A 23220-nucleotide genomic window follows, 5' to 3' on the forward strand; every position below is an offset into this window, starting at 1 on the left:
AAGGTAATTGTAACTGGCTTAAATAACATTTTTATTCTTGACAAATGGCTTCTCTACTCTGATCAGTTACATACTAGAAGTATTGCATGGATTCACTATTAAATTTTTTAATGTGCCATGGGTGTTGTTATATGGTGTAAACAAGGCAATTTGCCAAGAGCTGTCTATGTTTAGCGGGACAAATATGAACATTATATTTCTTTCCTAATTTTGGGAATAAGCAGGGAGAAGAGGAAGAACCCTTCATCCACTGCTCTGTTTTCCCCCTGTGGCCAAAATGGATACTTTTGGCAACAGTGATTTTAATTTTCAAGCTATCATTTTCACATTTTAATGCATTTCATGGCCCTGGTTCTACTTTTTCCACATATAACTATCTGATCACTTTACATGAAAATCCTGAAGGCAGTTTCAGGATTAAAATATCCAGCTCTGGACTCTGACTTTCTGTATCACAGCAGAAATGACAATGCTTATAAACAATGTGATAAGATGCAGCTGCTCTCTAAACCTGGAAAACTCCAGGTCAGTGAACTGTTTCTCAACACAGCAAACAAAACATTAAACTGCTTTCTCAGGTGTATCGGTTCCTTATGCTCTACAGCTAATGCTTTTAACCTGGATATAGTCTTCAAAAGCTTTTGTAGTTTGGGTCCTGTCAAAAAAGGCAACTTTAAGATACAGATACCCTTTTTACTTTCATCTGTTCTGCGCTGCATCTAACAAGGGTGGAACAAATGGGACACTAATCATGAGCACAGGACAACCAGGGGTGCAGCTCCAGTTAGTTGCAAGGGCCACTCCCTGCTCCAGATTGTCTGTGATGGCCTCTGCCCTGGCCTGGGTGGACAGCTTCTGGGACCTAAAGAGTTATCTAGGGCTGGGCTTCCCTGTTCTGTGCTGCTGACACCTCCATGTGCATCAGGAGCCTGGGCTGAGCCACAGCTACTCCCTGCTGCGTATGTACAGACAGCATGGGAGGAGAAAGCCCATCCCCATCATTCTGCTGAGCTCAGTCGGGGGCTGGAGCCATCTCTGGAGCCTGCAGGTGAGGAGGGAAGAATCTTGGGCAAAGGCTGGGCTTGGCAGTGGCACCATCTAATGTAATGCAGGACAGATAGGTGGAAGCAGGCTTGGAGAACCAGAGAGCACTGAGGGGGAAACTCAGAAGGGAGTAGGAGGAGGAGAACAGGGATCAGGAGATAGGAGGCAGCCTTGGGGCTGCAGGTGCTAGAGGGAGGCTGCTGGAACTCACAGGAATCAGATGGGGGGAAGAATAATGGGGTTCAGGGGAACAGACTTGGAATAGTGGGAGACTGAAGTGGGGGGATAAAGGGAAGCAATGAGGGGTGTGGGGGAGGGTCTGTAAGAGGCTGGAGGGAGAATAAGGGAGCAGGCACAGCCTGGCTGGGAGGGGAGGGTGAGGGTGAGAGACACACAGGTAACTCCACCATCCCATGGGGCAGGGGAGAAGCAGGGATGTGGAAGAGGGCAGGATGGAGGAACGGGGATGCAGGGGGCCATGGGGCTGTGCAGAGCTGGAAAGGGGCTGTGGAACTCACAGGACTCAGGGGACACATAAACAGGGCTTTTTTTCTGCCGGAACACCACAGAACAGTGTTCCAGCACCCTTTTTTCCCCCAGCACTGCCATTTTGGAAGGCAGCTGGGCTATGCTCCCTGTTTAGAGTAACGGGGGGTGGGTGGCAAAATGTGGTTCAGTAACCCACACAGATGGTGTGCCCCTCCCCCCGCCGCACCACTCATGCACTGTTCCTCCGGTCCCAGCATAGCTCCTGAGGCTCCACCCAGGAGCCATGTGGCTCCTGTGACCCAGCATGGTCCCTGAGGCCTGGTGTGGTGCTTGTGCAACTCTGGCAGCCCAGCATAGCTCTAGCTAGAGCAGTTCCTGCAGCACCAGGTCCGTAACTCGCCGCCATTCACTTGGGAGGAGGGGAGAGGGCTGGGGGTACCTGGCTCTGCAGAAGCAGGAGGGCATTCATACGTGAGGGGGTTGGGGGCGCCTGGCTCTGGGCGAGCCTGGCTTTGGGGGCAGGCCTGTGGTGAATGTGCAAGGATGACAACTACAAGTACGGTGATCCTTGATTTACTATTGGACGCTACTGCTCCAAGGAGCCATTTGTGGCTCCCACCACTGCTGCTCTCTTCCAACTCCCTGCGTGCCACGCTGCAAGAGGACTCAATTTATTTGGTTTCTCAAATGGCAGGAGTGATCCGTCTGCTAAACCAATTTAATTGAGTCCTGTTCTTTCAGTGTGGCAGGGCACTGGGTGCTGCCCCTGCCATGCTCTTTGTTGGGGAGCTGGAGGACGGGGGAAGTGGTGCAGCTATGGTGAAGAGCAGACAGCGGCCCCAAGAAGGAGCGGTGGAAGGTGGCAGCACGCGGAACTCCTGGGTAAGGTAGGTGAATCCTGGTTTGCCAGGGGGTGGCAAGCCTGAGCAGTGGGGTGGGGTGGAGTGGGACGGGGCAGTTTGGGTTTTGAGTTCCAACCCCTTTTTCTTCCCCTAGAAAAAGAGCACTGCGCATAAATAATATTTTGCCCTGGGCACAAAAATACCTAGTTACAGCTCTTGTTCAGTGAGAGGGAGAAGGTGAAATTTCATATCAGTGAATACTTAAAAGATTATCTTGGATACTAAAATTCTAAAATTGATTGTTGCCAACTTGTCTATGTATAAGTTGCATCAATTTATCTTAAATCAACGTAGTTAACTTGGTATAACTTTCATGTGTGGATATAAGATTTAGAATAAGATAATACTTTTATACAGCTATAGTTTATCTATGGATATTTCCCAACATCAATTAGACAGTAAGCCAAATTAAAAAGAATGCATCAGCATCCACACTGAATTGCAGCAAGAGAATCAGAACTGTTTGCTTTAAAAAAAGGAAAAAAAAGAAAAAACCCACACATTTATATTTAAACCACTACATTTATACATAGAGACGGCTCTAAAAGTCTGAATTCATACCTTTTATTTCAGTGTCTGTTTCCATGTAAATTAATCTTTTATTGCACAATATAGGAAATATCATCTATGTAAGTATTATACAGTTATATAAAATGTGTGATCCAAAGCCTACCGAAATTGATTGAAAGATTCTTCTTGATGTTAATGAATTTTGAATCAGAGCCTACATCATATCTTTGTTCATCTCCACAAATGGGAAGTTATATCTGGACATATTTATAGATGATTAGGTCATGTGAACAAAGTTAATTATGAACCTTTGGAGAAGCAGGCTTATAACCAAGAATACGGTGATGGTCATTTTAAGGAATTTGAGAAACAATCCACTGAAACATACACATATACACATACATTAATTAAGCACAGGTTTTGTGCAAAAGTGAACTGTTTTAGATTATTTCAAGTTGACCAGAGTCATACTTCCTGGAGCTATCATGTATCTGGCTGATTACTATGCATAGTACATTGGAACAGTTTCCATAAACCAATGTCATCATATCAGCAATCACAACCATTATTGTTCTAGCATGTAGGCTGTTTTCTGTATCTAAGGCCAAAGAAGAAGACAAGCCAGCAAACATTTAACGGGGCATATAGAAACTGATTCTGATTCAGACAAAGCATGCAACTGATGAATGATTGAATTGGCTGCAAGGAAGAGACATTAACAACATCCACAGATATTCTGTAAGTTCAACATAAGGTAAAAGGGTATGTTAATGTCACGGATTATACTTAAAGGACACTATCAAGGAAATATGGGACTACAACATGACTGGCTTAAAATCATTATAGCTTTCTGAGGAATCTCCAGATTTTTAATAAATACTGAATTTTATTGGTGGTGGGCTGATTGTTCTTTAATTTACCATTCCACTGCTGAGAAATTAAATACACACTATTTCACGGAAGCTATAAAAAAAGAGTGTGACTGCCACTGGAAGAATCCTGTTTCTCAGAAACTGAACAAAGGATCCCCAGAGCTAGCACCATTGTCAGCACTAGCCTGGGAGTAGGTGGGACCATAGCCCTCCAATCTCTCTGCAAAAGCTAGCTGAGCCATTTTGTTAAGATGAGGAGCACACTCGGAACATTCTCGCAGGGTACCTTCTCTGTTGAATTAACTCAGGCTCTTGCCCCAACCTCTTCTTGTCTACACAGAAACACACCTCACCAACATTTGGTTGTACTTGAAAACACAGGCTGGCTGGCCTAGCTGGAGATACAGGCTAGAGCTCAGGTACCATGTTCGCTTTGTAGTGAAGAGGTCAGCTAAATCCTTCAATTGCTGATAGCCCTCCAATGCTTTCCCACAAATTTCTGCCTCACTCACCCCTAAGTATCTAGAAGAAGAGACAAATTATCCCACAAGTAACAGAGGAAAGAATCAGAACCATTTACTGCAGCACAAAGAATCATGGGAAATGCCCCCAGAAGTCTAGTAACACACAGGGGAACGCAGCGTCAGTGAGGATACAGTAATTCAGGTTTAGCTTTGCAAAGTGACTACTCACACTGGGGTTAGGTTAAGATCAATCACCTCTTCAATGAAGACATATACTAAGGGTGCTGCCTGACCTGTACTACTTGGAAGCTCAATAAGCCTTGGTCTCAGCCTGATGCCTTGCTGGTGCCATCTGATCACCTTAACCCCAACAGGGGGCTGTGACTTAATGTCAGTGTAATTCCACCACTCTTGCCCCACTTTGGACCTCTGAATACAAAGTCTAGCTTTCTTATTTTGGTCTCCAATAATGAATGGGAACAAAAAAGAGCATTGTCTAGAATTGTGCTTAATACAGCTAGTACACTATTGCATTCATCTTTATAACTCAAAAAATGTTGGGATACAAATACATAATATAGATTGCTTCTGTTTCTCTCTCTCATAATTTCACTTGTTTTTTGGAAAATGTGAATATTAAAAAACAGGCACTTTTATTTAAAGAACCAACATTTTAGAAAGTAATATTTAGAAAGTATTGCAATTTATCCTCCTTGTGGAGAACTTCTAAAAGAATTCCATAAAAATAAGTTGTGTCCCACTGCACATGTCAATTTCTTTTCTCTGACATAGGCATGAATATGCTAATTTCAGAGACAGAGGCAGCTACAGCTCTCAAGCAAGGACAGTAGAAGAGAAAATGGCTTATCCATTCACTTCCTGTCAGAGTTCTTCCAAAAATACTGTAACTAATACAAACTTTATGTTAAAAAATCACTATAAAATTAAACTAAACGCACAGCAGGAAAATGTCCTATTGACTCATCCTCTAACAAGTAGTTTTGATGAACTGATAATTTGGCTGTAAAAAATATACTCAGAAATACCAACACAAAAGGGTGATAAGATGTCAGACAACTGGACTTGCTGCTTTTAGAAGAGTGGAAATGATGGCTTAGATTAGATTTCGCTCTGCTGAGCAGCATAACCATGTATCCATCGCATACTTAGGATGCAGCAAGTAGTAAGAGAAAATATTAGAAAGAGCAAATAGTAATAGACTAACAAAGAGCAGTGTGGTATTGGGGCACCAAATGGTGAAATAACCTTGCAACTAATTATGTGAGAGCTGATGTCTAGATACCCACTTTCCACCGCTCTATAAAAGGATGAGATACGAAGCTGACTGCTGATTTACAGATTTCTCTTGCTGACTTGCAAGCCTTTCTAGCCCAAGTTTTTTCAGCTGCATCAGTGGAATGTTCCTGAAGGTTCAGAGGCTACTTGTCCTTCAACTTTGCTCTTTAACATAGCTATGGACACATAGTGAACGTTTCACTACATATCTTCTTTCCCCTATGTCCAAGATGGAACTTTAGAAGATATGACAGTTCAGTACTCTGTATACACATTTTTAGTACCCACAATTCTCCAGCTAGAGTACATGAACATTTGAACTCAGAACATAAGTTAAACATCGATTATGTCCCAAGACCTGAGTTTCTCTTGTTCATGAATCTCCTATGGTTATTTAACATGACTTTTTTTTTATTTGTTTTGGAACATATAATCCTGGCTAAGACTCAGAAATCAGCATGGAGTGTGCCAGATGTGCCAGACTACATGGGTAACTTCCAGTTACAAATTTGCCACTAAACAAAAAGAGTATGCATAACTGGCACACCGATTTGGCCAAATCCAGAACTGGGAGGATCTCATCCCTAAGGTTCCAGGTTAGAAGGCTGGAAGATTTTAGCATCCTATAATCCAAACCAACCAACCAGTTAGCCACTGACCAGAAACTGTGCCTAAATCTAGTTTAGAACCAAAACACACCTGCTTAGCCCATTTCTACTGTTCTACACCACCACAGCTTTGGTAGCCATTGATCCAAATGAGCAAACTTACACCATCCATAAAGAATGGGCTCTATGAAAAATATGAGTCGGCAAGGCCTGTATGCTTGCCTTTTAAATATGGGGGAAAGGAAATGACTGTACAATACCAAAATTCCTTCTCTGTGGGCTTCAACTGTCTGGGGTTTTTTTGGTTTGTTTGTTTGTTTGCTTGCTTTTTTGGGGTGGGGCAGAAATCTGTCTTCACTGAAATGATGGGCTCATTCATTGTCAAAGTCTGTATTCCACTGCCAATTCATCCATTTAAATTAGTGGTTGGTTCTCTTTTTAAACTTCCATGATAACATATGTAGGGTGGTTGTAGAATCTCCATCATTGCAGATATTTAAGAACAGGTTAGATAAACAGCTAACAGGGATGATATAGATGATGCTTGGTTCTGCCATGAGGGCAGGGGACAGGACTCTATGACCTTTCAAGGTCCGTTCCAGTTCTAGTATTCTATGACTTTCCAGTTAAAGTACCAGGTACTGGAAGATTAGGTCTGAATGGGAACATTTACGTCACCTACTGAATCACGGAGGGAAAAATCTACACTATTTTTTGCTGCTGGTGGGAAGCTATTTGCCTGTAGGACCTTGTTTGGCTTCCTTACATTACTGCTCCCAAACCAAGAACAGCAGGGTGACTAGACCATGCTGTTGAAATATTCCTGAGTGAAAAACCTGGTTTTCGAAGCCTTCTTAAAATTGTTTATCTCAAAATGAAAAAGCTCCCTCCCTCAAAGGATGAGGAATCTACAGACAAGTAGGACACTAAAGAGGATGACGTTTCATGGACATCTGATCTTTGTCTTTTTAGTTTTTCCAAGAATTCCTTATATTTTTTTTTCAATATTTTGTTACTCTTGCCTGAGGAATAATCAGTTAGTTTGTGGGTAGAAGAGAATAAATGAATCCTACTTCTCTTTCTTTTTTTAAAAAAAAAAAAAAATCTTCTGGCCTTTCACTAGTGGAGGAGACCTCAGGAATGAATGAATATTTCACTGTAAATCCTCTCTGTGCAACAGTCATTTGGGGCTTGCCTGTATTAGGAAAAAGTAGTTGACGAAAGATCAGGGATCAACCTCAACCGGCCATAACCTGTGTCCACCTGAAGGAGATTGTGTACAGGTTGGGATTAGTTAAAATACTTAGCTACCTAGCCCCAAGCCAATCTTGAAAAACTTTAGAACAGAAAGAACCATCACTGTCATAATCAAGTGAAGCCCTTGAGAAAATCAAGGGAAGAGAGAAGAGGAAGTAGCACAGAGGTCTCTCAGTTATGCAATTTGATGGATTTTCTGCCACTCATTACTTAAAGAGCCTACCCTGTTTCCTGGAATCTGTGCATTTCTTGGTAGGGACCTTCAGCAACTATGGCTGCTAGTTCAGCTTTTTGCTATACTACTAACAGTCCCTTCTCTGGTTGCATAGTACATTTTGGCTCAGTGCCCAAATGGGGTGGGCAAAGCAGAAGGGTCAGTTGCCTTCTTAGGCTTTAAACCCCACCAGAGCCCTATGTGGCATGCTCCAGACAGTGCTGAGGGCTGGCTATCCTTAGCCCTGCCCCTTCTGTGTGGCCCAGAACCAACCCTCCCCCAACATTGGCCAGGTCCCAGTGAAGTCAAGAGCCAGCCCTGCTCAGTGCCAACCCACCTACAGGTTTCTGTTAAGGTGTTAGGTGCTGATATTGTGGGACGGCAGACAGCAGGAGAGAAGCTGTTGCTTCATTGCTTTCATGAGCAAAACCAGACATCCAACCCAAAGGACGAGCAGGAACTTGCATTCCCACCATTTTGCAGTCACCTGCCATGCAAGGTCCTCGAACAGTGAAAGAACACTTCATGCTGCAGGTGTAGAAGGTGGAAAATAATGTTAGAAAAAGAGAAGCAGCAATAAAAAGGTTACACTTCTGAACTCCCAGTAAATGTTAAAACAGGAAAACCTCTAGCTACCAGTTACTAAGGCAGAAGTACCTGACATGAAGTCGATGGCTAGAATTTCTTTACTCCAACACATCCTGACTCTTGGCTCGAGTTGCTTTCACCTCTTTCCTGAAGAGACAACTACATGCAAGGGACCAATAGACAGTCCAGTTAATGCATCAGTTAACGTTTTTCAAAGCTGTGTGTGTCTAAAAATCAAATACAGTAAACCATATCTGGCAGCCCTGGGACTAGGAGGTTGCCAGATATTCAGATATTCTGCATAAGAGAGAGGTACACCCAGCAATGCCTAATACTAAAGAAAAACAACATTAGATATTAAGAAACAAACAAGAATGTATGCAGAGTAATTTATTTACCAAAAACACTAATACTGTACACTGTAAACTTACACTGTATTTATTTGTATTTACTTTCACTATGCTGTACTTATCGAAAACATAACTCACATTTACTTATGGTTAAAATGCCAGTTATTTCAGAGTTTCAGATCACAGAGTGCCAGATATAAAAGAGTTTACTGTACCAGAAGTTAATAGCAAAACTAAAGTTATTGATATCATGGAAACCATTCTTTTAAATACTAATTTAAGCATGATCATTTTAACCTAAAATACATCAATTTAAGAAGAAGCAAAACTATTTTAATTGTATAGTTTTCCTAAATCATCCATGGAAATCTATGAAGTTAAGTAACAATCAACATTACAGTTCTATTCCGAAGCATGTCTGCGAAAATAACTCTAAATGATTTCCACATTAAGTGTGCTCACTTTTGCATAAGCAAAGAAGAAAAATTGGGATCTGACATTTTATCACCTCCAGCAAAAAATGCTCTTTGCTGTGTTGGTTCTGCAGGGTCAAGAGAAGTAACAATCCAAATCTTGTCTGTCACCATATTAAATACGTGATACATAAATAAGAAATAGCTCTACTGAATATAATGTGCCATTTTTATACAATTACTTTTCAGAGTAAAACCACGTTTAAGCTCTAAAATGAAAAACAAAGACAGAACAGAAATATGAAGTCCAAGCTAGCAAGTCAACAGGCATTGTGGTGGTTTTGCCATTCGGGGTATCTGATCAACAGCAAACACATGAAAAACACGCCAAATGTTGGTGTCCATGCCTGCTCCCACAGACTTCACTGGCCCTGGTGAGCAATACAGATATATGCAAATATTTGCCACACATATACAACAAGAAAAATAAAGTAAAACAGATGGCTCAACAGTCCTAATACTTTGAAAGACTCTCAAAATTTCCCCATTAAAGCTTTAGTTGAAGCACTCTAAATGGAGGTACAATTTGTCATTGCAGTGCACTGAAACAATGAGGGACTTAATTTGACTCCACTTTAAAGCAAACTTCACACTATCCAAGCTCACTCTGAGTTGCACTGTATATTGAGTCATGAAAGGAAACGTTTAAATGTATAAATGAAAATCAGTGTACTGCTGTTTTAATATTTTAACAATACAAGTGAAACATTAACTATATTACTCTGTTTTTAAGGATTTCTCAGCCATTTATTTATACCTTGATATTACACTGAAAACAATGTAAAATGCATGATTTACATTATGCCAGAACTTACCTCTCTGATTATCTTTGCTCCTTTTGGATTTTTCAGGTTGATGGCTATACTCTGGTAACAAAAAAAACCACAATATTATTAGTTATATGAAAGTACCTGCATCACTTAATCTTCTTCCAAAAGTAATACAATACATATCCTTAATTGTTCAAAATACTCATCCTGTTCTTTCAAAGAATTGTCCAGTCTCATACTGCAATTTAATGCCAATCTTAATCTTACCACATTTACATATAACAAGGATTACACAATTATGAACTAAGTCTTTGAGGTTTCTATCCTGTAAAGCATGGTTAAGAAAAACTAGACAATGAGTATTCTTGCTTTATTAGTTATTAGCTTCTCCTGAATTGTTACAGTTATCTAACTTGTGAAAAAAATGCTTCTGCTCAATACAATCCAGTGTCTAGTGCTACAACAAATATTAACTAAAGAACTTAAAGTTTAAATTAGATCTGACTTCCATGCCTAAAATCAAATCAAATCACACTGCACCATGGACTTTCTGTTTACCTTTTTATTTCGATTTACACTGAGAAAATAAACGCTTTCTGTTCCAACAAAAGGTGGACCCCAGGCTCTTGTATCATCACCAGCTCCTGAAAATAAGAGTGTCAGATACTTGTATCTGTCCAGCATTATACTGCAAATACACTGACAAATATGCAGAAAATGAGCACAGTGTTCTTCTCCCAGTTTACCTTTAAAATGGCTTAAACATCAACTAGAACAGCCAAAACATTGCCTTTAATCACCACAGGTAGCCAGTAGTTTAGTATCATACATATTTTAAATATTTTTCATTATCTCTGTAAAACGAAACTCCTAAACCTGATTAAGCAAAACAGACTTGTTTTTGCCACTGCTGTGACTATTTGAAAAATACTTTTATTGCATTCAGAGACAAAAAGTACAAAATAAGAACAGATTATAGGAACATACAAATTTAACAATTCACTTCAAAATGAATATTAAGTATTAATATGCTTGAAAATAAACAAAAAATTGAATAGGACTGTTGCACTGGGCTGACAATCCAGTTACCTCTTATAGGTGGACCTCTTGTCCTTCATACTCCCAGTCTCAACAAAAAACAAGATCAATAGCTAGAAAACCTTCACACTGTGAACCAACCAAGTCAGCACACAGCCTAAAACACCTCTCAAAAGAACAAACTGTCCTGCTTATCTGTAACTTAGATGTCCAATCACAATAACTTAAATCCCAACTTTTACTATTTCATGGGTGACCAAAACAGCTTAAAAAAAGAGGGGGGGAGGATCATAGAACAAAGATAAGCCCAATCTACTGCTAGTGACATTTATTTTGATGCCACAAGTCAGTGGTGCTTGGAAGAGCATCATCACCTTTTTTAACACAACAGAGAGGAGTAGAAACAAGGAGGGCCTCTATATCTTACCAAGTGGGATTGGGACCACCACGGAAAGCCCAGCAAGACATCCAACACCCCAAAAAGCCCACTTTCCCTCACAGTAGTGGGGACACGGTCTGCTCTGGCAGTGCCTCAGAGGCCAGGCAGCTTCTTCTCTCATTCCATAACTGCTACTCTACCAGCAGCTATCTGCAGACTCCAGCAGGTCTCAGTGCACCCATTATGCCTGGGTTCAATTTTTTTAGCTTTTCCTCAGTCATAAGGGCTAGAAATATACTTTTAACATGAAAAATATAGCTTTGTATGAAATTACATAACTGAGAGCCTCAAAACAGCCTACCATGCTTAGAATTTAACTTCTCCCTGGCCATGAACAGATCTGAACTGTATGGAATGGGGAACCAAGCCTGAGTAACCCAGCAGACCTTAGCACAGCATCTATTATTTCACATTTTTACTACAGTAACACCTAAAAGCAACTATCAGGTTGAGCCTCGCTGCAACAACTGCACATTTCCGGGTCTTGAGTGAAAGAAGCTTGGGGAAAGTATCGTTGCACTTTTTCCACACACATGCAGTTCAAACCATGCCATCAATACATACCTACAGCATCTTCCTGTACGGATCTCAAACTACTAACACCAACAAGGGATGCAGTCTAACATCATCCCCATGGAGTAAGGCTTTTGTCACAGGAAAAGTTTATTAACTCACTTCACAGAGGTTGGAGGCCAACACTGACAAGTTAAATGACACAAGGGGTGCGTCTACACTAGCTGGCTACTTCGAAGTAGCCGGCACAACGTTGAAATAGCACACATCGCGTCTACACGTGCCATGTGCTATTTCAACGTTGAAATGGATGTTAGGCGGAGAGACGTCGAAATCGCTATTCCCATCCAAAGATGGGAATAGCACCCTACTTCGACGTTCAACATCGAAGTAGGGCGTGTGTAGACGATCCGCCTCTTGCTACTTCAAAATAGCGGGGTCCTCCATGGTGGCCATCAGCTGAGGGGTTGAGAGACACTCTGTCCAGCCCCTGCGAGGCTCTATGGCCACTGCGTACAGCAGCCCTTAGCCCAGGGCTTCTGGCTACTGCTGCTGCAGCTGGGGGTCCGTGCTGCATGCACAGGGTCTGCAACCAGTTGTCGGCTCTGTGGATCTTGTGCTGTGCAGGGCAAGTGTGTCTGGGAGGGGCCCTTTAAGGGAGTGGCTTGGGGCTTTGCTGGCCCCTTATTTCGAGGGGGAGTGCTTGTGTGTGTGGACGCTCCGCATTTCCTTCCGGGGCGGCTCCTTTCGATGTTCCCTGTCACTACTTCAACGTTGAAAGTTGATGGCACCAGCCCTGGAGGATGTGTAGATGCTACGTGTCAAAGTAGCCTATTTCGATGTCCTAACTTCGAAATAGGCTACTTCAACATAGTGTGCTAGTGTAGACGTAGCCAAGGTGTGTATGTGATACAGCTAGGAATAAAATTTAGGCCACCCAAATCTTAGGTTCATACTTTAACCACAAGACACTGCTTGCTCCCCATACCCAATACACTTTGAATCATAATTTTCAGCTTCATCTATTGGTACGGGACTATGAACTTTCCAAAATTAAACAATTTAAAACCCTACTGCAAGTTACAGGAGCAAGTGTGAGAGGCTGACTTATTGACTTAAGTGGCAGAATCCTTTTTCAGGTGTTCATTGTGGTAGGATTTCCTACTTAAGGAAATAAATGAGCATGCCATTTGACTTTAGTGGGATTTTTTTTCCAAATAATAAAAAAGAGAAATGTTGTTTTTTTTTTTAATGTCCAGAAACTCATGTAGGAAAAACACATGATATAATGTGCAGCTGCTATGACATATCTGCATGCCTCAAGTGCATAGTGAGGCACAAAACTGGAGACCAAATGTTGAAATACCCCTGAAATAACTAATTCCCTGGAGTTTGTCATTCTACTTGTATAAATTTTAAAAGGAGCTCAACTAAAAAAATAAAATCTACAAAACTTAAGCAATGTAGCTATTACAGTAGGACAAAGCACTTGTTATCAGTATCAGAAACAAGAAGGAAGTTCTTAAGAAAAGTTTTTCAAACATAAAAATCCCTGTATCAAATAGGAAGAGAAGTTATTTGTAATAAAATAAAACACAAAAAACTAGCAACTTAATGTGATCCTACAAAACAGAGATAAATTCAGGCCATAAGTACCTGGGTACAACAGTACCAGGCTCAGAAGGAGCCACAAAAAAAATATTTTTTATTTATTATTTATTCTGATGTCTATTAACCTCTGACACATGCAGAGCTAGAAGTGAGCTTTCTGTGGGATGATTAAAATCTCCCTTTTCCAATGGGATCTTTATTCCATTTCTATCCATGCCGAAGTATGACATACTGGACTTTAAGGCTGTAGCGGTTTTGTATGAAAAAAAAATCTTTCACTGGTACAAAATTGAATTCCACATTCGGGGAAGAGGAGGAAACCTCTCTCTAGCAGGTTGTTTTTAAAGTCAGTTCCTTGAAACTGCTCTGTGATTTGGAATATTGGAATTAGCCTCAGGAGAGATGAATCAGAGGGCAAGGACACCATTTAATGCACAAATCCAAGTGCTTGCAATCCCCATTTCAAGACATTGTGCAGCAACAATAAAAAATGATGAAACTAATCACTGTAATCTAGACATTTTAATTTTTTTTAAATGCAGCTCTAGTTTCTTGCCATACCAATCTGTTCAAATCTACTTCCATATCTCTGACTTATGTGCCTAATTATGGTCAACCTCAAGAGGCAAGTAATGTGCTTAGTACTCTACCTCTGTGCAGCAAGATGTACTCCTGCTTAAGTTCACACAAAGAAGCTTTAGCTCAGGGCGTATTAAACTACTGAAACATAATACTGTGATGGGAAAACACCTGCTTGTTCCCAACTGGAATGGGATGTGTCCTGTGGGTGGTTACACTATCACAGTGTAAAATACACTTAAAATTCACAATGTTAGACTACAAGTATCAGAAGGGTAGCTGCGTTAGTCTATATCTGCAAAAACAAGTCCTGTGGCACCTTATAGACTAACAGATATTTTGGAACATAAGATTTTGTGGGCAAAGATCTACTTTGCCCACGAAAGCTTAATGTCAGGCTAACATAGCACAAATCTGCAGCATCGGTTCTCAACATATGGATTTTTTGTAGATGATAGAGAGGTGGTAAAACCTATCTAAGGCTACACCTACACTATGCGATAAATTCAAATTTATTAAAATCAATTTTGTGATGCTGGATTTTCTACATTTGAATTTGACTATCCTCACCTCCCCACCTGCTCCTCAGAAATATGACACTGCTGCCACACTCAACTGACAAACATTGACTGTTGCAGCAGTGCATTGTGGGAACCTATCCCACAGTTCCCTCATTCCCATATCATTTTGGGTATGCTCCCTGGTGCAGCATGAGAAGAAAATGCCCCACAAGTGATTGTGGGTACCTGACATCATCTTCCCACATTTCATTGCCCTCATTCCCCTCCTGTGGTAAGCAAATATCCATTTTTTCCATGTGGAATAAAAAAAGGAGGGCATCAGCAGAGATCACCAAATTAACAGAAATCGCTTGCTTTTTATAACTGAATTGCTTTTTAAAACTGTACCTGTAACTGAATTATCAAAAATTTTGTAAAAACATAAGGTGTGTGTCTTCTCACCTGGCCCTCCACCCACTGTCCCCGCATTCCTTGATTACACCTGATCCCTGAAACTAATACGGGAACAATGCAAAGCTTGAAGAAAAAGTAGACAGCAAAGGTTTTGAAAAAAAGAGATTTGGTGAGGCAGAGGTTTTGGCTTCCCACTTCATTATACAGCTGCTGTGCATTGTCTGTGTCTTCTGGCCATCCACCCACTGTTCCCCACATGAAAAATCCAAAGTTAGAAGAAAGATGATAGAAAAGGCTAGGGAAAAGATTTTTGGTTTCCCTCTTCACTACACAGACATTTTACCAGCACAGGGGATGGTGCTCACCAAATTTCACTGCCATTTGTGGTGGGGGGTGGGTATATGGGAAGTTGAATGGCCAGTTGACATAGTCCTCAGCAATCTTTTCGAGTGGTGGGGTGTGGGGTCAATTGCTCAGCAGCCAACTGAACCTTTCCCCCCAAGTGGCAGCCAGGCCCCCCCACCAATTTGTAGACCCCGCGAGAGACTTTCCCCCAGCAACAGCTAGCCCCCCAGTTTCCTGGTTGTGGTGGGAGGCATGGGGGAGGTTGGGTGGAAGGCCAGTTGAGGCACTCACCCCAGGTGGCAGCCAGGCCCCAAAAATCTTAGCCGCCAGGTGAGACTTTCAAGCCTGCAAAAATCTTTACTGCCTTTGGAGCTCTCACCATGTGCAAGCCAGAACACGGTGCTGCCTAACAGCATGGTCAGCACTGAAAAGCAGGCATGTCCTCTTACTAGGCAGGGGGCTAACCACATAATGTGACTGGCCATGGGAAAGACTCCGACTGAGTGGCACCTGTGGGGCGGGTGGGAGGGCCTGAACAAATGTAAACCACTGAGAAGTTTCTCAGCCTCTCCTACAAGCACGACCCCCACAACAGCTTTGCTGCCACGTGGTGCAGTGGGGCAGCAGCTGGCACCAGGCACCATAAAAAAAAAATCAAGTGTTCAGCTAACAAAGGTAGAGACAGAACCACCAACTTTGTGTTGGGGCTATTTGTAGATGTGCTCGCACTGCTAAAAGCAAAGAAAGAAAGACGTTTCTCAGCCTCTCATAGAAGCATGACCCCAGAGCCACACAATTTCCATCTGTTCCCATCAGAGCCAAGTTGCACACTCAGTTGAGAAATGGACATTAATCTTAAGAGATAAATGTTTACATGGCTCCAACTAAAATCGTTCTCTGAAAATACACCTGTAACATCCTGCCATATAACACCTCAATCTTCTGAAACTCACAGTTTAAGCCAACGTGGTTCAACTTACCATTGTATATTTTGCTAACAGTTCTTTGGATGAGTTAATTAAATACATTCTATGGATGTTTCAGTTCTGGTTTGCCTTCCAGACTTACATCTGCAGTTCACAAAGAGCCATACTGCAATCACATGCTATTACAGCCAGAAGGGACAAGATTAAAAGTTCCTATTCATAGGTACTACTACCCTTAAGACTGTATTCATTTTGATCAGTCTACCCAGACTCTTGCACTAGCAAGTATCAAGGAGTGAAAAACAAGGCCAGCTGGGCACCTAGGCTCCCTCTGATCCTTTTAAGGGACGGCAGAAAGGAGCAAGTACTCAGAGCTGAAACAGCAGCCATAACCTTTTCAGGTCTGGGAGCGCTGCAGAGAGTGGGAGAGCCTGGATTGGAACAGTGAGAGATGTGCAATGCAGCAAAATCACATGCAAGGATCTGAATCCTGAGAACACCAGCATCTATTCTGTTGCCTTTGTTTGGAACACCCGCTATACAGGTACATATGGCTATATCTGGTTACCTATTAAAAAGGACACACTCCCCAAAAATGCCTACCCTAAATAATTAATGCCAGTCACATTTCTCCTTTGTTGAATTATAATTTCAGATGCTGTCAAAGTTTTACGGAAGCTTTCAGCCGTTGCAGAGTTTTTTGTAATGAGACTCAGTCACCATTTCCTCTAAATGAACAGTTTAAGAGATGAGTGTGCCTGTGCTGCCTTCACCTTTCAGAAGTCAAGAGAAGAGAGAATTAGGAAAGTCCTTATTTCATAGTTTCATCTTGGGGCCTAGCTGCACCATTTTATGCTAACAAGGCATTATGCAAAGCCTTTTGTTGCACCCCTGCTTTGATGCCCACGTAACTATGCTCTGCCAGCCCCATAACTGATAACTGTGGCCACAGATCAGACTGTATCTCAAAATAAAGATTTTTTTTTTCATATTTACTATCAGGAACCTAATGCTTAAGTTTTGCACAAGCCTGTAAACTTCTATTGCATTAATGGCAGTTACTTTTGGAAATCCACTGTGTATTGATGAGAGAAAAGAGCCTAGAGTGACCAGTTGGAAATCTGGTGTTTCAATCAGTAACAGATGTCTGATTAATATGCCAGAGGCAAATGATTCACTGGATCCAGCTGTAAAAGCAGATGGTGTATTTTATTTCCAGGGGTCAAATAAAATGGGAGTGCTTCTGAAACACTCCCAACCCTTGCCTGAGAAGCAAGTGATGAGATGTGGAAATCAAAGGTCTTTCATGTAGTAATACAGAATGCTAAACTCAGGGCCATAAGTTTATGAGATCTAACAGTCGCCACATAAAGTGTAATATATTGTCATACTCAGTGATGCCACCAGTCTGGTTACACATCTCTAGGTACGTAACCTACACTGAAGTCAGAACAATTCCACTTAGCATGGTAGGCCTCAACCATTTGGCATATGCTACTCTTGTAGTAATTTTTATCTTTTCTGTCCGTTTTAAAGAAGCTGCCTTATTCACAATTGGCCCTCCCGGCAGAAGAGAATGAGTCTTAACTGATGTTCTGCAGCTATCCTCTGAAGCCATCAATTACAATACATAAGAATCAGAGCAGCATAGAAGAAACTAGAAGTCACAATATTTCTTGCTCTGTAATAAGATGATAAACTCCTTGGGACAGGGCCCATCTTGTCATTAAATAGTTGTACAGCACCTAGCACAGTGAAGCACTATTCTTTGACTGGGAGCCCCTAGGTACTCCCATAATTAAAATAGATCATAAAAATAACAGGTTTTTTTCTGAAAGGATTCTATTCGTACTGATTTCAGAGAGGTAGACATGTTAGTCTGTATCTTCAAGAACAACAAGAAGTCCTGCGGCACCTTACAGACTAACAGATATTTTGGAGCATAAGCTTTTGTGGGCAAATACCCATCTTCTCATGCATGTGACGAAGTGGGTCTTTGCCCACGAAAGCTTATGCTCCAAAATATCTGTTAGTCTATAAGATGACACAGGACTTCTTGTTTTTGTTCTATCTATACTAATGTTATTGTTCAGAATACAGCACTCTGTCTAACTCCTATTTTACCAGACTTTTCACACGATACAAAAAAACTCTCTAGGCCAAAAATATTTAGTCTGAGGCCAAAGAAGAATCTTTCTAAATAAATTAAAGGCAAACTACCTAAATTTTGACTCACCGGTAACATACATTTTATGTGTAAAGTCTTTTGCTAAGCAGATTAACAAGATTTATTGAATTCATAACCCAAAAATGCCTTAGTCTTAGAACTTTAGACTGCTCATGCCCTTATCCTACCCAAAAGGATTAAGAGCATGCGCTACTTCTGAACAACATGTATCTACATGTAACATTATATTACAGTTTTTGGAGTAAGTTGACTAAAGAAACTGCAGTAACTAGACCAGCCAGTAAGCCAACAATTAGGTCTCCAACAATGAGCCTGGAGCAGTGGCTTTCAACCCGTGTGCCATGAGAACTGTCCAAGTTTGCCTTGAAATTTCCTCAGTTTCCCCTTGCTGCAGTTCTTTGCAGAGCATTGCAGCAGGGGAGAGGGAAGAATTAACAACTCAGCACCAGCTGGGACTCAAGCAGCAAGGCTGCCCAACTCCCAGCTGGTGTGGGGTTGATGGCAGAGCCACCATAAGGGGAAATGCTGACCTATCAGAGCCCATTCACACTGGGAGGAAGCTGAAATGCTGCTTCCTAGTGCAAACAGGCTGGCAGGGAGGCCCTCACCCCCACCCTGTCTGCTCTAGCAAGTGGGAGGGAGGCATGGTGGGAGCTTGTTGGAGCTGGGATGCAGTTTAAATGCTACGTCTCAGCTCCAGCAGGCTGTGGGAAAGGGAGCCACCTCCTCACTCTCCCCTTTCCACCACCCACAAGTAATCACTGAAGTGGGCTGTGCTGCTGAAAATGTTGGAAACCACTGGTCTGGAGGAAACTGGAAATGGAATGATATCCACAGATCCCAAAGAATCAAAACTTGTAGGCTGAATAGAAATAATTTTAAAAAGAAAATAAAAGTTTTCCAATAGCCTAGCCAGACACATATCACCACTCAATCTAGCATCTTCTTTCTCCTCACTTCAGAGGGTAGAGGAAGGAAAAGCAGACAAGGAAATCGCATTTTACAGGTTCAGACCATACTGTGGTCCCCAAACTCCTAATTGGTCTGGACTACAAATCAAAGCGCACCCCAAGAATTGCAGAGCACCCCTTAAATCTGCACAGAGGAAAACTATTTTAAAAAAATCACATAGACAACTGAGGTTTAAACTCATCCTCACTCTGATTATATGAAGAAACCTTACCTGGTCTTTCCACTTTAATAACCTCTGCTCCTAGGTCTCCTAAATTCATTGTTGCAAAGGGTCCTGCAAGTACCCTGCAATGTTAAAAAGCAGCAGCTGTTGGTAGTAGTTCTGCCACAGCATTTCAGTCTCAGAGAACTATTCTGAACCACAAACAACAAACACAAACCTTGTTAGATCAAGAATTTTCACACCTTCCAGCGGCTTCACGTTATTAGCACCTGGTAAGAAAGAAAAAACAGTATTTGACCTGTGAACTTCTTTAAAAAAAAAGGGGGGGAGGGTGGGAAATGAATGTTTCTCCTGGAAGTTTGGAACCTCTTCTGGTGTGCTCAAACTTGTTATGCCCATGTATAGACTAGGGATAACACCATATTAACACGCGTGAAGCACCACATAAGTTATTAGTATGGTAGAGATGTTTTAAAACCCAATACCATAGTATATTGTTACATTTGTTATTGTTAAATGTGCTGTTACATACATTAACCTTAAGTTTATAGGCAGCAGCCTGCAGAAAGATCCAATAAACTCATAGCAGTCAGTGTCAAGAAGATATATGTATTTAAACTAACGGATAACAGACCAGTGTGAAGGAAAGACTCCCCAGCTGCAGAGTGGTTTGACCTGGGCTGATAATCTGAAGTAGGGTCAGCACTTACAACTCAAAAAAATTGTCTTCACATTTTAACAAGGCACTTGAAAACTGAAGCAGATGAGTACAAAACAAAGCAATATTTTGTTCTTCCTGATAGCCCTCATGATGATAAATATATGCTCAAGAAATCAATCCATATATATTTTTCCTTCCTTCTTCCCGTTCCCTCTTAAAACCCAAGAGAAGGTAACTGACTTCCCCTCTAAGTCACAGGTGTCCTCAGATCTCCTGGGTGATCTTGGAAAGGTCACTTAACCTCTCTGTAAAGTGGGGGATAGTAATATTTTGCTACTCCTAGGGATGTTGTGAGGTGTATTTAATATCTGTGAGATGTTCGGGTATGCAATGATAAATCCCATAGCAATTTCAATAAATACATAAATGCAATCAGACTTCTGCTACAACTGAAAGGTTACATAATGCTAGCCAGGAGGACCTCTTCTTTACTCAAGTACTTGATCAAACAAAGGGAAATGACAAAGCATGGAGAAAATATATTATAAGACGCTCTCTCCCTCTCTAGCCATAAGTTACGAAGTATTTGGATGGACTGGGAATTTAAGGTCCCTGCACAAATACTTTAATTCATCACATCTCACTCAATAAAAAACAGCATGCTCTCTCATTCTTCAGTTGTATGACATTTTCCTCATTTATTACAAATCTGTAATTTGACTGGTTTGTTTTGTTACTGACATGAGAAAGTGCAGTATAGTAGATGCCTGACGTGCATGTAGGTTACTTCCCCAGGCAACCACCCAGGTCAAATTTTGCTTAAGATGGGACCAGGTTGTGGAGGGGCCCTCCCACCTTCAGTTCCCTGGCCCTGGTTGCACCTGGCTCTCTGAACCCATGAGCAACGGGGAGCCCAGAGCCAAGTGCAGCAGTGCTGGTCAGTCTCCTGGCTCCTAGGAGTGGTGGGAGTGCCACTTTCAGGAGCCAGGTAACTGACCAGCACTGCTGTGCCTGGCTCTGGGCTCCCTGCCGCTCACAGGCTGGTCACTTTCCAGCCCCTACCAATGGAGGGGAGCCAGAAGCCAGGCTGCCACCTGGTTCCTGACTCCCCACTACTCATGATTTCGACTCACATTACTGCAATAAACGTATAAGCTGAAATTGTGTAAGTTGGAGGTCTACTGTATGCAGACCAGTCTAAATATTTGCCTCAGGGTTGTTTTGCACTTCTTAAACCATTCATGGGAAGTCAGGTACATATGTTTAAGTACTGTTGTCTTTCACTGTAAACACAAAGCTGGAAAACAGCTACCGGTAATTATGCTGGATATGACTGTAAATAGTTGGTTGTACAATATCAGTAAATTTATATAGCACAATGACTCTTCAAGAGCCCTCCCTCAATAAACTCAGTCAGGTCTCAGACAAGCAAAATGTATGATTAACTTTAAGCAGGTCCCACTTACTTCGTTAGCACTGACCAGTGTTATTTTAACCTTACTTTATAAAGAATCACTTACTCAAACAAAAAAAAAATTATAAGTAGCCCCAGTACCCACAATTTTCAGTCATGCAATTTTTTTGCTACCTGTAGTGAGGTGCTGTGGCCTCCCCCAGACTCAGAGGCGGAGGAGGCTGCTCAGAGGCCCTGGTGGGCGGGCCCTGAGCCGGAACCCCAGTGCCTCGCCCCTCAGAGAGCGGCACCTAAAGCCAGAAGGGCCAGGGGCAGGGCTCAGGCCCATTAAATGCTGGGCCGCCATGCCGGGAGGAGGCCGCTGACCAGGCTCCTGGGCGCCAGAGGCAGGGGACCCACCACCGCCCAGTCTGTCGGCAAGAGTTTCCCCCTGCAGCTCCCCAGACCAGCCTGGGCAGCCACAGATAAGGATGCCACAGGGATACTACCCGGACTTCCCGGACCTACCAGGGTCCTCATGCCGCTGGAGGGCCCCTCCCCCGAGGCCTGGCCAGGACCAGAGAGACTGCCCGGCGCTAGCTACCCGGGAGCCCCAGAAGCACACGATCCCGGAGTTCGGCAGGACACCTGCAGCGCAAAGGCCTCCGACTGCCTAGAGCCCACAGTCCTGCCACTGCCGGACTACACCAACGACATCGAGATGTCCAACTGGCCAGAGCCCCTGAAGGCAGACTACTCGGACGAGACCTACCAGCCGGGACCAGCCGACCAAGCTGACTGGGACCCCGCACTGATGAAGGCAGAGGTAGGAAGTGGCCCAGGGAACGCTCCCCTTGAGCCAATGAGGGTGTGTTGTGGTCTGGATCCCCACTGCCAAGCTCAGGTGTGAGCAATCTGTAGGGCCCCGGGCCAGGTTGCAGTGGAATGGGAGGGCCTGTGACCCCCTACCCCCTACCCCCTCCCTGCCAGGGTAACCCCTCACCTCCCGAAAGCCAACCCCGGTTAGGGGAAGGCAACATGACGACTGCCCCGCCCTGAACTGAGGGCTGGGCCTCCAAGCCACTGTTTGTGGAACTGCTGTCCCGCCCCAAACTGGGGGCTGGGCTTCCCAACTGTGCACTTACCCGCAGCCCCGCCCTGAAGCAAGGGCTGGGCGTCCAAAGTGCTTGTGGAACCGCTGCCCCGTGCCAAGCTGAGGGCCGGGGCCTGTAAGCTGCTGTTTGGCCGTTGCCTGGCCCTGGACTGAGGGCCGGGCTTCCCAAAACAGCTTGTGTGACTGCTGCCCTGCCCTGAGCGAAGGGTGGGCCTCTAACTGTTTGGCAGATGGCTGCCCCGCCCGGACGGTGGGCAGGGCTCTTCAGCTGCTGGCCGACCACCAGCCGGCCCTTAAAGGGGACAAAGCCTTGGGCCAGCTAGACCCGGAGGGCGAGCTGTGTTGGCCCACGCCACCCAGGGGGGCCGCTGCCATAGGCCAGGGCATTACACTACCATTGCAACACATTTGTTTAAACAGCTTAATTGTAACTGGTTAGTCGAAAGAAGTTGCCTATAGGCAATAAAACTGCCAAGGTACTTATGATTGCGCAAAGAGGATAAAACTCTGCCATGAAGCCACTGAGA

General features: G+C 43.0%; 1 protein-coding gene across 3 annotated transcripts in view; it reads right to left on the bottom strand.

Moving 5' to 3' along the window:
* The window catches only part of SUGCT (succinyl-CoA:glutarate-CoA transferase), a 536399-nt gene that overhangs the window by 507184 nt on the left and 5995 nt on the right, over positions 1–23220 (bottom strand). For 2 of the 3 annotated variants that reach the window (XM_074986041.1, XM_074986039.1), the window contains exons 2-5: positions 19743–19794; positions 19574–19647; positions 10396–10481; positions 9883–9933 (exon numbers count right to left, since the gene is read on the bottom strand). In XM_074986041.1, the coding sequence (XP_074842142.1) occupies positions 9883–9933; positions 10396–10481; positions 19574–19647; positions 19743–19794 (263 nt within the window). The remainder of the gene's footprint in view (positions 1–9882; positions 9934–10395; positions 10482–19573; positions 19648–19742; positions 19795–23220) is intronic. The other variant, XM_074986040.1, reaches the window with a different exon arrangement.

The sequence above is a fragment of the Carettochelys insculpta genome, chromosome 2, assembly GCF_033958435.1.
Source record: "Carettochelys insculpta isolate YL-2023 chromosome 2, ASM3395843v1, whole genome shotgun sequence".
NCBI classification, from domain to species: domain Eukaryota; kingdom Metazoa; phylum Chordata; order Testudines; family Carettochelyidae; genus Carettochelys; species Carettochelys insculpta.